At 38.9% G+C, this 15,155-nt stretch overlaps 2 protein-coding genes across 2 annotated transcripts; one reads left to right on the forward strand and one right to left on the reverse strand.

Moving 5' to 3' along the window:
- Nucleotides 1-90: 90 nt before the first annotated feature.
- LOC122058624 (leucine-rich repeat receptor-like serine/threonine-protein kinase BAM3) lies at nt 91-4,138 on the reverse strand. The gene is made up of 2 exons (XM_042621261.1): nt 1,361-4,138; nt 91-518 (listed from the first exon to the last, which is right to left on the reverse strand). Exons 1-2 carry the CDS (start codon nt 3,978-3,980, stop codon nt 181-183), a joined length of 2,958 nt encoding a protein of 985 aa, XP_042477195.1. The 5' UTR covers nt 3,981-4,138; the 3' UTR covers nt 91-180.
- A 4,918-nt stretch (nt 4,139-9,056) lies between these two features.
- On the forward strand, nt 9,057-14,849 carry LOC122058921 (serine/threonine-protein kinase RHS3). The gene is made up of 3 exons (XM_042621635.1): nt 9,057-9,563; nt 10,607-11,421; nt 13,676-14,849. Exons 1-3 carry the CDS (start codon nt 9,534-9,536, stop codon nt 14,517-14,519), a joined length of 1,689 nt encoding a protein of 562 aa, XP_042477569.1. The 5' UTR covers nt 9,057-9,533; the 3' UTR covers nt 14,520-14,849.
- The last annotated feature ends 306 nt before the right edge of the window (nt 14,850-15,155 follow it).

Here is a 15,155-nt window from a genome sequence, read left to right on the forward strand (position 1 = left end):
CCCCAAAAAAAAATTCTTGTCCACGTGGCCATGTTTTACGAAAATGACCATAATACCCCTAAAGGGCCAAACCCAAAAGCTTAGAAACAAGAAAAATAAAGGCTATCAATCCTGATTGAATGATTTGAAAATAATACAGTATACAGCTTTGTACCCTTACTAGTAACTGCTGGTTTGAGGTCACTGAGGTTGAAATATGTTTGGTTGCTTGGCTTGTGCCAACATCTGGACCACTTCTCTCATGGTAGGCCTTTCCACACTATACTCTTGCACACACAGCATTGCCACAAAGAATAACTGCATGGCTTCATCTAGAGGAACATTGCTTAGTCTCTGATCTAAGATCTTCACCACCCCTTCTTTGCTTGAATTAGTATTTGTCCTCACCCATTGAACAATGTCTATTCCCTCTTCTCCAAAATCACCGACTGGCCGTCGACCTGTAATCAGCTCTAACAGCACCACACCGAAGCTGTAAACATCGCTCTTCTCGTCGACCTTCAATGTGTATGCATACTCTGTTAAGTTAAAGCATGGAATTAGCAAGTGAATTAAAAGACAAGGTTTAATGGAAGCCAAAACATAAAATTGATCTTCCTTAAACAGTAAATCAGTTAAATGGGCAAATGGGTCTTTGTCTTTCAATGGCGTACACACTGGGAAAGTAATATTCTCTGGGAAAATGGGTATTTTTCTTTCTTGGGCTTAGAGCAAAACTAAAGCTTAGATCCCAATCATTCTTCAAGGATGTGATTTTGAAATCTAGATCTCTTGTTTACTCTTTGTTTTTCTTTACTCAGAACTGTGGGTGTCGGTCAAAAAAGGTATCTGTTACATGAGGTTCATGGTTTCCAAGACGAGAAAAAGCTCAATCCACTATTCCTGTGTGGTGTGGTGTGGCAAGGAGGAAAAAAAGAGCAAAAGAGAACCTCTCCTTTGCTCTACATGGAGGCCTCCACATGACTATCTTAACTAATTTGGTCCAGGCTTCCAACACATGGAATATTCTATTTTAATAAATTTTCTCTTTTTTGGTTTCACACCCAAAAAGGAGAAACACTAAACTCTTAATCAACAGGTTTCATGTATCTAGAGTTGAGAAACAGAATCATCCAACCTTGAACCTCAATGATTCAAATTATTAAAGGACTCACCAACCTGAATGCTTGATTAGGCCTTACCATGTCTGACCTATCAAGTGTGTTCTAATATTGCAGTTCAAACTTCAAAATATCTCTAAAAAAACTGAACCCACCAACCTGAAACACTGATTAGGCTTTACTAAGCCTGAACTATCAAGGGTATCCCATTTATGTCTGAAAAAACTGTAGCTGATATGCATAAGTATAGGAAGATGTACCTGGTGCGATGTAGCCATAAGAACCGGCTATCGCTGACATACATTCTGAAGTCCCAGTATCTTGCAAGAATTTGGCCAGGCCAAAATCTGCTACATGGGCTTCCAACTCAGCATCAAGCAAGATGTTATTTGACTTCACATCCCTGTGAACTATCAATGGAGAGCAGTCATGGTGCAAGTAACATAGACCTCCGGCAGCTTCCATAGCAATTTTCAGTCTAGTATTCCACTTGAGATACCCTCCTCTCTTCCCATGTAGAACTTCTCCCAAGCTTCCATTTGGCATATACTCATACACAAGCAAATTGGTCTCCTTATTTGAACAGAATGCCAGAAGCCGCACGATATTTCGATGCCGGATCTTCCCCAGTGTCTTTATCTCTGCTGTGAAGCCATTGTCATGGGATGAACCTTTGCTTATCCCCAATAGTTTTTTAACTGCAACTTGTTCTCCATTGGGGATTGTTCCTCTATAAACAATGCCAGCTCCTCCTCTCCCTATAATGTTGTCATCCTTCAAGCATTCTAGAATATCTTCACTGCCAAATTCCAGCTTCTGGAATGCTGTGAGCTTCCATAACTTCAAATTCCTCCTCCTCATCGATTGGGTCTTGACGATTGCCATGATCACGAAAACCAACGAACAGACCATTAACCCCAATGCAATGATAAGTTTGAATTTGCATGGGACTTGAGATTTGTAGTGCTGATCAGTAGAGTGTAATGGTAGAGTATTTGAATAGTTGCATGGGTTCAAGGAGGATCCACAGAGCTGAGGATTTCCCACAAAGGAAGTGGAGTTGAAGAATGCAAACTGTCCTGTACTAGGAATCCAACCAGAGAAATCATTGTGTGAGAAGTCTGCTGAGGTCAGGCTTTTCATTGCCCCAATTTCCTTCGGAAGGCTCTCATTTAAGCGGTTCCAGGAGACATTGAGATAATTGAGTATATGAACTTGTGTAATCTGAACTGGGATTGGTCCTGACAACTGGTTCTGGCTCAAATCTAAATAAGTCAGTAAGAGACAATTACCAATCTCAGGGGGAATTCTACCAGACAGATTGTTTCTGCTCATATCTAGCTTCAGTAAATGCTTTAACTGACCCAACTGGGATGGGATGTCCCCTGTGAAATGATTTCCACTGAGTGAGAGAATCTGCAAGTTTGAGAAGTTTCCGATGGATTTCGGGAGAGACCCAGATAGGCGGTTGTTCTCAAGATTCAACTGGCCTAGTTTTGATGGCACCTTGCTTGGCTCATCTTGAAGCCTTCCAGATAGGTAGTTGTTCTGCATCTCCATAAGTGACAGCTCTGGCAAGTAAAGAAACCCATCTGGAATGGAACCACTCAAGTAATTCTGGCCCAAGCGAACTCTAGAGAGTGTAACACACTCTCCAAGGTTCTCAGGTAGAGAACCAAACAGAAAATTGTTGAGCAAAATCAAGATTTTCAGCTTCCCTCCATAGCAGAGAGAGCTAGGGACCAAACCAGTGAGCTTGTTAGAGGAAAGATCAAGCACTGTCAGTCTTCCACTCAGTCCAAGCTTTGAAGGAATGGTCCCTGTAAAGTTGTTCTGCCAGAGGTTCAGTACTTCCAAATTTGGTAGCTCTGCAATGAAATGTGGGATCCCCCCATGGAGCTTATTGATGAATAGCTGCAACAAAGTAAGCTCCTTCAGCTCTGCAAACTCAACTGGGATCTCTCCTGTGAGTCGATTATTTGAAAGATCAAGAGATTTCAAGCTACTTATGTTACCAAATTCTGGTGGAATAGAACCATCGAGTAGATTTGTCATTAAGAACAGAGTGTCCAGCATGTTTAAATTACCCAATTCGGGTGGGATCGGACCATCCAAGCCACAATTTGAAAGGTCTAGATGAACCAGATTTACAAGCTTACCAAGCTCAGGTGGGATTCCACCTTGGAATTCATTGTAGTAGCCCAAGTAGAGCTGCTTGAGATTAGTAAGATTACCAAGCTCACCTGGTATAAAACCACCCAAGTTGTTCCCTGCAAGTGAAAGATAATTGAGCTCCTTCAAAACTCCATAGCTCACAGGGATCTTCCCTGAGAAGTAATTTCCACCAAGATTCAAGTGCTTGAGTTTTGGAAGCTCCACAATACCCAAAGGAAGAGATCCAAAGAAATTGTTGTTATAGGCATCCAACACTTCAAGCTCCTTCAAGCTAGAGAAATTCCAGTTCAAACTTCCATTGAACTGATTGTTGGATATGTTGAGGAATCTAAGGCTTGTTAACTTATGAATTTCAGGTGGGAAAGTGCCAGAGAAACTATTTCCAGCAACTGAAAGGTTTAGTAGGCTTCGAAGCTCAGTGAATGCAGGGGAGATGACACCTAAGAGATTAGAATTTGATATATCAAGTGAAACCACTAATCTTTCTTTTGTGTCACATTGGATACCAGTCCATGAACAAAGGGACAAGTAGTTTGTTTCATTCCAACTACTTAGAGAAGTGGAGACATCGAAAGATTGTTTAAGTGAAACCAAGATTGAAGCTTGTCTATAAAGAGAAAAGTTATGTGCAGAGACTGAACAGCAGGAACTGAGAAAGAGATGAAAACAAGAGAAGAACACAAACCTCAGGACAGGAGCAGCCATTGAAAAAAGCCTTGTGATTCAACAGAACCCAATCCTAAGCATTTTCAAGAGTTCCAGTGAGCTCACAGAGAGGGAACTTCCCCAGCTAAATTCTTTGCTATACTCCTGCTTCTTCTTTTTCTTTTCTTCATCTTTACTTTCTAAAGGAAAAGTTAAAGCATTCTTTGTATAAAGTTGAGTTGCCACCAGGAGGTTTATCAAACAAATCTGAAAGAGAACATTTTTTTTTTTAAATTTTGGGGAGGGGGTGAAATTTACATGAATACCCCATCTCTCTTTACATCATCATGACTGTGGTTATTCAATAAATCTGAATCTTAAATAAGTTAGGAGATCCACAATGATTGAGGATTGTACTCTTAGAAAAATAAGTAAATTAAGTATGATCAATCCAAAAGGTGGCCAAAGATTTGGAAATTCCTGAAGTGTTTATGCTAAATAGAACTCTACCCTTCATTCACAAAAGTAAACTTATTACCTTCAAGAAGTTTTAAGAGATTCTGTTTGACAAGAAAATGGTAAGTAGAAAAGTTGCCTAATACAGTGGCGTCAGATGAACTCTCGTGAAGAGAAAGCATAACTCGGTGTAATATTGAATAACATCAGCAAATCAGTACGTATCTATTTTAGTAAGTTTATTTTAAGAATCTCCATACATTGGTTGACTTTCTTTTTCTTCTATGGATGTTAACATTTCATTGATTGAGTTAGTGGCTATTGTTGTCCCCACATATGTGGCTATGTAGGTCACTATATGCTTTTAATAATGTGACATAAATAAGGAGCAAAAGAAGATAGTTCATATGTGAATGGGAACATCATATGAATCCAAACAACAGACAAAGAAAAGGGAGATTCTTTATTTGATAGGGAAAAAATTTTCCACGTCGCCGGTGTACATAAACTAGTTCGATCACTAAGAGTTTATTGTTTTCTCTTTCTTTTCATGATTATGTGGACCCATGTGAATGATACTATTCTTCTCGCCACCATTAGTGTGGCGTGGGAGACTCTCTCCACACTGATGGCTTGGGGAACCTTTTCTCTATTTGATAATAACAAAGTTACAATACTAACCTATTGAACCATTAACATAGATTTTAAAGGGAAAAGATTCTCCAAGCCATCAGGAGAGGGTATACTAATACGAGTCTACATCCTCTGCAGCAAACAGTGAACAACAGATGACTAAGAGCATCTGGACAGCACCCCAAGGGGCTCCCAGCCACCCGATGCTCACTGCACTGATGCAGCCACTGCAGATGATTTTCACACTGCTAGCACCTCCTTACTATCCTCTTATGTACCAAAGCCATTCTGTCGCACCTCATTGGTGTGCTCTTCTATGTCCCTTGCTCAGAGAGCCCTTTCCCTATATTTAATATTGAGCAATTCCTATTGAATCAACTTAGATTTAAACTCTCACACCTTATTGTAGGAGATCGAAAATACCATTTCCCATACTAGTCAAAGGGTTCACATCTTTTAGGTGAGGAAATTCTCTATAAGAGATTATCTTTTCACCAGAAACTGTCCTAAATTTTATAACTTGGGTACCATCAATCAGATCATAGATAATTCATCTTGGTGACCATCGCTTTCTCTTTTCTTCCCCTTTCCATCAGACCATGCTTTCCTTTTTCTTTTTTCTCCCTCCCTCCCTTTAATAATCCTTGGCTTTTTGTTATTAAGGATTGAAATAAGTGAGTAATATTCGAGGAGCCTCATTACTTTAAGACTACACAAAGAAAAGCTATATTGTTTCACTTTAAAGCATGTTTGCTCATTCTTTCTTGTAAACAGCAAGGCTATCTGCTTTAGGTATGGAGTTGCTTAAAGACATAGAGGAAATGGGTCCTACCCAGAACCTTTAGAGAAGAAAATTAAAAGTTTTGAGAAGGATTTGCAGCTAAGGAAGGAGCAGAGAATATCTTTAACTGGAATCTGGATGATAAATGATGAAGAATGGAGTTGCAGTACTCATTCATCTTCAAATAGTGTCTTCTCTTTAGAACCCATGGAGGGTTCTCACCTGTTACCATCCCTGCTCATATCATGATGGTCAATCCTTCCATTCTCATCAGGGTCTCCGCCTCTGCTATACCATTGACCTCTGTTATCATTTGATCTTCGGGATCTTTCTTTGAACCTTCTCTGTGAGTTTGTTAATGGCATATTTCGCCACAGAAAAAGGCTATAGATAAGGAATGAAAACCAAACTGTGAGTCAGTTTTGCGTCTCAGATTGAAAATTTTTCAACTTTCTCCAAAACAGAGTGTTCTATATAACAGTATTGAATCTTTGTTATTTGAAATAATCACTTATCTTATACTCTGTAGAGGACAAGAGAGAGAGAGAGAGAGAGAGAGAGAGAGAGAGAGAGAGAGAGAGAAGGAAAAGGAGCTGTCCTATTCCTTTACATGAACAAGAAGCCAATGGGATGACTGAGGTATGCGTTGCTGATCTCTGAGAAATGACAAAGATGTTTTGGAAGATGTGGGCGTAACCGGATCCATGTAATGGGATTCTCAAGTTTCAGCATTTGTGTCAGATGATGTGACTTGCCTCTCTAACTCAGATCAAATATTTTAGAAAGTGATTTAGGATAATATGGATCTGATTTCAGATATAAGATATTTTTTTTTTTTTTTTTCCTTTTCTTTTTAAGGAAGATTAAGTGGTGGTTGGTGGAGCTAGACTAATGGGGTATTTTCAGACTAGGGTGGATTGAGGAATCTTTTAGGTACTATGAAAAATATTTTGAGTTTTCAATCTTTAATTTTCTTTCCTTAAAATGGATCAAGCTTCCTGCATCAATGGTGAATAGAAATCCATCAATCATGGGCATTTAATCCGCTCGAGTAGGGTAGGGGGTGCACGTGAGGTCCCCTTCATTAGATCCATGCGATGAATTCACAATACGGCTCGGGTAAACATTGTCTCTTTTTTTTTTTTTTTAATCTTCTATCATGTTGATTGCCGTTGGCTAGCTTACTAGATGCTAGTAGGCCAATGGCCACCTACTCTTACACACATCCACCCACTCACACATGTATAGGATAGGGTTCAATCCCACAACCTCCTCCTTTGGGTGTCGACTCTTCAAGCCGAAGCTGCCACCACTAAAGATAAGTAAATATTCGTTTTTTGAGCTTTGTTCAATAAATAATTGAATTGAATAATGACATAAGAATACTCTAATCACATGATCACATCACCAGCGGATAAGAGATTTTCTATACTCTACCGGTGAAGAAAAACTTACTTCAACACAAGTTTTTCAATAGGTTTGGATGCAATGAAATTTTTTGTGACTGCATGAGTTGTTTTTCTTAAAAAAAATAAAAATAAAAATAAAAATAAAAATAAAAATTACTAGAAGTTAAATAGGGAAATAGAATTTGTGTAGCCAACCCCCCTTTGGGTAGTTTGGACTAGGATTCGTTGAGTTGAGTCACTGGCAATAATTTACTTAAGGGAAACGGCCGGTTCTCTCCCCCTGGCAATGTGACCCTTGAGCTCAAAACATGCATGGAGCTTCAATAGGGAAATCTAATTTTTACATTCAAAGGGCAGAGCGATCATTAAATCTCCCATTATACTTGGATGCAGGCGCCACTTTGCTTGCCAAGCAGGGTTCTTTTTCCTTTACTTAAAAATAACAATTTCTCATTCTCTACCTCAATGCCTACTAGAAAATTCTCATCTTAGATGCAATTTTATGATAATGTAACATTATGACTGGACTTTACATTCATCATTAATTCCCAACCACTATTTGTTCATAATCCAAAATACCCTTATCCAATTCAATAAAGGGTAAAATAAAGTGGATGAAGAGATTCTCTTTTCACCATGGATGTCTCCAACTTTTTTCTGTGTTATGGGATCCACATGTTTTGCTTATCGTTTCAAAAGGACCTTCCCTTCCAAATTAGTTGACAAGTTCCTCTTGAACCAAATGAAGCCTTAGGGGGATAATTCATCTAAAGGAATCAGGTTCCTCTCCCCTATAGGTAACCACCCCTCGGCCCTTTCCGGCCCATTGTATCTCCAAGCCTGGTCCACTTAATGGAATTCACACCACCTCAACGTGGGTCGTGGGGAGCACTACAGAATGTTCGTTTTTTGGGGTAATGAGGAAGTCCACAAATGGAGGTCTATTAAACAAAGAAGATTGATTAAGGTCATGGAATCTTAAGAGGCCAATGTGACTACAACTTAATGGGCTTAAGAAGTTGCAATGTTTCCTTGTCTTCATATTTACTCTGATGATGGGTGGACCGGAAAACCGTTCCCAGTCCTTTCTCGGTCCACTCAAGCTTAGCTTAGACCCTATATCTGGCATAAGGTTCCCTCCCTACCTTTTTTTTCCAAAAGTTGTTCAAATCAAAAATGGGTGGCGTTCATAGGTGTGTCGTATCGGCGTTTTGGTTGATACGTACTTCTATCGCCAATACCTAATATTGATATGGATTAGGAGTATCGACCAAAAAGTGGTTTATTGTACCAATCCATATTGTATTGATATAAATGATAACAAATACAGCCATAGATAATGATATCTATAACCTTAGTTACATTTAACGTGAAATTTTCCTTCACCTAGGGTGAAGAGAGATTCTCTTTACAAATGATATTGATGTTATGATTGGACTCTTGATTCATCATTAATTTCCATTGATCTGAAATACCCTTCTCCAATGATGAAGAGATTCTATCTTCATCACATGTAGAGAGAAACTGATGTCATTACCAAATGCCAATGTTCTTGAAACTTAGAAAGGAATCCCCTCACATGGCCACTGATATAGTCAGATTGACATGAACAAAGGTAATTTTGACATGGAATTAATGATGATGTAATAATCAAATCACATGATCACATCACGATTAGAGAATGGGTGCAGGAAAACTAGTAATAGTTTTCAAACCAAAAAATTCTTCAAGCCACAATCTGAATGAACCATAAGTGGACCGGACCCGGCCAACCCAAAATTGAAACAGGTGTACGGTTGCGTTAAGTACAGGAGGATCAGAGGATGAAACAAACGTCCAGTATCATATTAACGAATTACAGCGCGAAGGAGAGTAGAGAGAGAAGGAGAAGGCTCAGTTCAACCACTATTTCAGAGGATTACGCGCCGTTCAGTTCGTTTTTCAATTTGGAGAGTGGAGACCCTTTCCCCTCTTCTACCCTTTATTCACCACGTCTTCTCTGTCCTGGCCTCTCTCTCCTCCTACAATTTTAATTAAATTTTGATTATTTTTGTTTATTTATGGATTTTCTTATTTCTTCTTCTTCTCCTCTCCTCTCCTTTGTTCTGCTCTGTCTCCTCACCGGATTTTCTCCGAACCATTCGAAATCTAGAAAATTTTGGAAACCAAAAGTCCATTGGAGATGGGTTCTTCCGAAAACGTAGTCATTGTCAAAACCCATGTGGGATTTTCTTTCTCTTCTTTCCTGTTTGCAGATTTCTCTCTCTGGGTCTGAGTAGAGTTTGAGTCTCTCTCATATGTACGGAGAGCGAGGGAACAATTGACATTTGCTTGATGAATTCAAGGGAGGGGAACATGGAGGAGGTAATCAAATCTACTAGTCCACATTTCCCATCATTGGTTCTTCTTTCTCTCTCCTGTGTTTGTATCTATTTTGAATGCTTCAACTATATTCGCTCTCAATTTGCTTTGGGGTTCGAATTGTCTAGAATTTTCAGTCTTTCTATTGTTAAGATGATTGTTTTTGTCCTTAGTTTAATTATCGACCAATAATTAATATATTGTGGTCTTTAATTGGTCTTGAACTCCATAAGATTGGCCATGCCTTAAACTCGTGCTGTAATCTGAATATTCAATTAGTATTCTTTGTCTTGAATAGCCATGAAATGAAGCTCATATCAATTTGGATAACGAAATGGTGAAGCTTAACTGATTTAGAGATGAAACTTGAATATGTCATTGTCAGGAGAGGAATCTTTACCCCCATGGTCTGAGATAACAGGTTACTAACATTAAGAACTTTAAGCTATCACCTACTGATTGAACGGTATGGTGTTATGCACAGGTGCATCCTGTATGTGGAATGGAAATGGAAAAGGGAAAAGGCACCCCCAATTATTTGTCTGTCATTGCCATTTTCATCTAAACAAGATTGCTTGGGATGCAAATGTCCATGTACATTTGTCTGATTCGTATCTTAAGTACCTAAATAATCAATTCTGTGGTCATGGTTAAATTTCAAAACCAGCACTTCTCTAAGGCTCTTCCATATATCTGACCAAGAATTTGTGCTGAGGGGTTTCTTTGTGTCCAATGACATTGAAGCCTATCAGGCAGTAGATCCCATCTGAAGTTTGAATCTGATCTTAATTACTGGTTCTGTTTGATGTCTCTTTTCTGCTGAAAAGTTTATTGTAACTATCATTTACTCTGTTGCATGTGAAAGTTTGGGAATGCTAACTTTGTGACTGATATCTGATCTTCCAGAAGGCTTGATGCAACATAGACTCATCTATATTTTTCTACTTCAATATATAGTTCTATCATTATTATTTTTTTAAACCTTGGTGCTAGTTTGTTTTCCAATTTGACAAAATGGTAAAATATTTTTTAACCTTTTAATGCAGATGAGCAACATTGGACCGGAAAAAGTATATGAACCCTCAAGAAAGGATGCAATGACCAGAGATTATATTAATTCAACTAGCAACCCACTATCTGACCATCAAAATAGGGATCAGCTTGCCAAAAGTGGCATTGATTCAAGCAGTAATCCTCCAGACGAACCAAGAAAAATGGATCCAAATGACCAAACTAGGTCTGATTCAATTAGCAGCTCAACACCATTTCCAGGATCTCTTACAAATTCAGATACAAAAAGAGCGACATCGCTGTTTGTTACGGTAGGACCACCAACAGCAGGACCGATAGTGGCAACTACACCAACTGGCTCAAAGACAAGTGATGCAAAGAGAAGTGATTCTGTCACCAACATTGGTCGGCCGAGCTGCAATAGTACCCGCAGTGACAGCTTAGACAGTGGGCCCCTCAAACCCCACACTGGTGGTGATGGTCGTTGGGAGGCCATTCAACTGGCTACTGCTAGAGAAGCTCCTCTTGGTCTCAGCCATTTTAGGCTCCTCAAGCGCCTCGGTTATGGTGACATTGGCAGTGTGTATCTTGTTGAACTACGGGGAACCAACACATTCTTCGCGATGAAAGTTATGGATAAGGCATCACTTGCTAGTAGAAACAAGCTACTCCGAGCACAGACGGAAAAGGAGATTCTTGGACTTCTTGATCACCCCTTTTTGCCCACTCTGTATTCTTCCTTTGAGACAGATAAATTCTATTGCTTGGTCATGGAATTCTGCAGTGGGGGTAATCTCCATTCTCTTCGGCAGAAGCAGCCCAATAAGTATTTCACTGAGCAAGCTGCACGGTTGGTTCATTTCTTTTAATATGATTCTGTAACTTTCCTTCTTCACTTTTAAGTTGCCGAATTTTATTTGAGATCGATTTTTCGGAATCCCTGATTTGGTTGGTGCATGTCATTTGCATATTTGTGTGCTTAAAATTCTGAATTTAGAGAACTGGTAATTGTTTTGCTCATAAAACTACTTGTTAATACTGTATCAAACCATAGAATCCAATGAGATCTTGTGAATTGAATCAGATTTCAAATTGTTAATGGTAGGCTTCATAACAAAAATAGAAAGAAAATGAAAAAAATATTATATATAAAAAATCAGAAATGAAGAACCACTAATTATGCATCTAGGTTTAACTCGAAAGTCATGCAATGAAAGTTGGAAACTCATACATCTATACCAACAATGTTTTGAGTTTTCCATTGTCTCATTAGATTGTGATGAAGTAAAGCTCCAAAATCCATTAGTCTTATTTATAGGGAGTCAAATAAGCCAATAGTGTTTTTGAAATTCTTACAGGTGTAACAAGAGTTAAGCATGCAAGTGAGCAAAACAAAAAAAAAAAAGGATTGAAAAGGGACTTTTCACATGATTTAGTTTGATATGTTTCAACTGAGTCAAGTCAATTGGGGACTTGGTTGCTATCCGAAAGAATCCCAAGAAACCACCATAACGGATAGTAACTGAATCAAGGGGTTTGTGAACCATGTATTAAATTTTTTTTGGATCATAGGATTCATTATCTGAATTGGTGCAATTTAGAATAGAGCAACTTGCCTTACCAGTTATGTCCATTCTTCAAGTTTTGGATTCAGAAATTTAGTTGCTTTGTGCTATTACTTTTTCTTTCTCTTTTTGTTGGTTATTTATTTATTATTATGTGTTCATTGATTGGTTGTGTCTTTTCAAAAAAAAAAAATCCCCACTAATTTTTATTCCAGGACCATGTGTTCAATGTTTGGACTTGAAGGAAGTTGTGCACATGTTTGGTGGGATGTAATGGGCTGCCTAGGGTCTTCTTCACATTTCATATTTATCAAGTTTAAAAAACTTATAGTGTCATGTCCACATTAGGGGGAAGTTTGGGGTTCCTTTTGTCATAAGATTTCATTCAAAGACTTTCTGCATGCGACTTCTATTCATGGCTTTATAATGAACTGGAGTTTGTTTTGATGACCTTCTAAGGTCCTTTGTGCCCGCACAGGGCTGAGATAATGTTCATATGACTCATGCTCTTATCCAGAGGAGAATCATCTCATTACAATCAGTAATATAGTACTCCAATTCTGACCAACGCCCGCTGGGGGGGGGGGAGGAGGAAAAAGGAAGTGTGTTGTTCTATTTCACTGACAATTCAACTTTTTCAAGACAATCAAATTTCCCTTCATTACCCGATTCATATCATAACCTACATGCTTGGGTACCAAATTCATTTCCTCTGAATAAGGATAGTTTTTCCAAATATCTGACTCTGTTTATACATATAACTCAATGCAGTTAAATATGTCTATGCAACTTACTAGATGGAGTAGATAATATGATTTTTAGAATTCACATTTAACTGCAGAATTAGGTAAGGACAATCAGAGTTCCTAGATTAATGTTATTGTTACCATTTTAGGTCCTTAGCTTCAGATAGAATATTTTCTGATGCACCGTCGTGGATTGTTTGTGGACTGTACCATCTCATTGAGACAACATGCATACCCTAAAACTGTCATTGCAATGGTAAGAACCTAAAGTAAATGCTCAGTGGCCCTTTCTCTGAGTTTTGGGGCCAGAAATATATAATTAAGAAAAAGAAAGAGGAGAAAGTTCCAGTGCATGAGGCTCTCTCTAATGCAGGGTATGGAGGGGCAAATGTTCGTAGCCTTAACCCCCTGTTTCACAGGAACTGCAACCTGTTGGTTGCAATTGCATAATTTAACCATTGCGCTAAGTCGCGCCTGCTTGATGGTTATTATTTAATATTTGAGAGCTTAATAATCTGCATATTTACATCTGAGGATGATGGTTATAGTTCCCTTCTGTAACTAAATTTTGAAGCTTAGAAAATCTAAGTACTTATCATTTCTCTTTCATGTCTACCAAAAAAAAAAATCAATCCTCCTTCATGTTGATTAACTAATTACTACACTGATTTTCCTTTAAAAGTTCAAACCAAAATATTGAACCTGAGCTGATGTGAACTTCTTTTTCTTTTTTTCCCTCCCTTGTTTTCATTTTTAAGTTATTCTTTGGCCATTTATTGCTGTTTCCGGGCAGGTTTTATGCATCAGAAATTTTGATGTCGCTCGAGTATCTGCACATGCTTGGCATAGTATACAGGGACCTGAAGCCAGAAAATGTGCTAGTGAGGGAGGAGGGCCATATCATGCTCTCTGACTTTGACCTATCACTCCGCTGTTCTGTCAACCCAACTCTTGTAAAGTCATCATCTGCCCATGTAGGCAATGGTGCTATCCTCAATGATGAATTTGCGGTGCATGGGTGTATCCAGCCATCATCATTTTTCCCCCGCATACTACCCAAGAAAAGTCGGAAATCTAAGTCGGATTTTGGTTTGTTTGCTGGTGGATCCCTCCCAGAGCTAATGGCAGAACCTACGAATGCACGTTCAATGTCGTTTGTTGGGACACATGAATATCTGGCCCCAGAGATCATTCGTGGTGAAGGTCATGGCAGTGCAGTTGATTGGTGGACATTTGGAATTTTCCTATACGAGCTGTTGCATGGGACAACACCTTTCAAGGGATCAGGCAATCGTGCCACACTGTTTAATGTGGTGGACCAGCCACTGAGGTTCCCAGAGGTACCAGCTGTGAGCCTTGTCGCAAGGGACCTTATCCGTGGGCTCCTGGTGAAGGACCCACACAGGCGAATTGCTTACAAAAGGGGTGCAACAGAGATCAAACAACATCCATTCTTTGAAGGAGTGAACTGGGCTTTGGTGAGGAGCAGCATGCCACCCCACATACCTGAGCCTGTGGATTTTGGACAATATGCCAGTAAGGAAACCGCCCACATACCGAAGAAGGTAGCAGAAAATGATGGTGGTGTAGATAAGAACAGTTCTAATGATACTTATCTTGATTTTGAATATTTCTAGGATAAACAGGGCTGCTTATTTGATGATGATAATCATACACATCTTCAGAGGGATATTGTCGTCTGCTAGGAAGTGAGGTGTTTCTGTTGACATTACATGGGTTTGTTGGGGGGAGGGGGAGGTGAGATAGAGGGAGAAATGATGTGAGGAGGATCCTGATTCTTTGTTGAGGTTAGAAGCAATAAATATTGCAGTTTGAGGATGGAACGGCCTATTATTATTTTGTAAAACATACGCGGATTAAATGTTGTATGATTTCCATAATTAGTATATCTTACCAAGAAAATTCTGTAGTCTGTACATGATCAATGTATTATTTTTCATTAAAAATTTCTCTATGTTTGGTCATATTTATCTTGTAAATGAACTCAGATTTTGGTGGATTAAAAGCTTGCTATTGCTGGTTGGATAGGTCTCTGGCAATGGTCAGGTTCAATTCTAAATTTTAGAACCTTGTATAGTGGTACAGATTCATGCATTTCCATATTCAATAAGTAGTTGTGTCTCCCATATGATGATGATCACTGTGCTTTGGAATGTACATGGTATCCATGTTCTTGTGAACCCTTTTGGTCTCTATATTTTGCTATTGTTTCCTCTTTCAAACCAACAAGGGAAAATCTTGGTCTATGATTA

Source organism: Macadamia integrifolia, chromosome 13 (genome assembly GCF_013358625.1).
Source record: "Macadamia integrifolia cultivar HAES 741 chromosome 13, SCU_Mint_v3, whole genome shotgun sequence".
Taxonomy (NCBI): domain Eukaryota; kingdom Viridiplantae; phylum Streptophyta; class Magnoliopsida; order Proteales; family Proteaceae; genus Macadamia; species Macadamia integrifolia.

Excerpts from the sequence above, each read along its gene's own strand:
- LOC122058921 (XM_042621635.1), top strand. The coding sequence starts at position 9,534 with ATGAATTCAAGGGAGGGGAACATGGAGGAG. Across the intron at positions 9,564-10,606 it reads GGGAGGGGAACATGGAGGAG|ATGAGCAACATTGGACCGGA; the intron begins GTAATCAAATCT and ends CTTTTAATGCAG. Across the intron at positions 11,422-13,675 it reads TTCACTGAGCAAGCTGCACG|GTTTTATGCATCAGAAATTT; the intron begins GTTGGTTCATTT and ends GTTTCCGGGCAG.
- LOC122058624 (XM_042621261.1), bottom strand. The coding sequence starts at position 3,980 with ATGGCTGCTCCTGTCCTGAGGTTTGTGTTCTTCTCTTGTTTTCATCTC. Across the intron at positions 519-1,360 it reads TTATGGCTACATCGCACCAG|AGTATGCATACACATTGAAG; the intron begins GTACATCTTCCT and ends TTAACTTAACAG.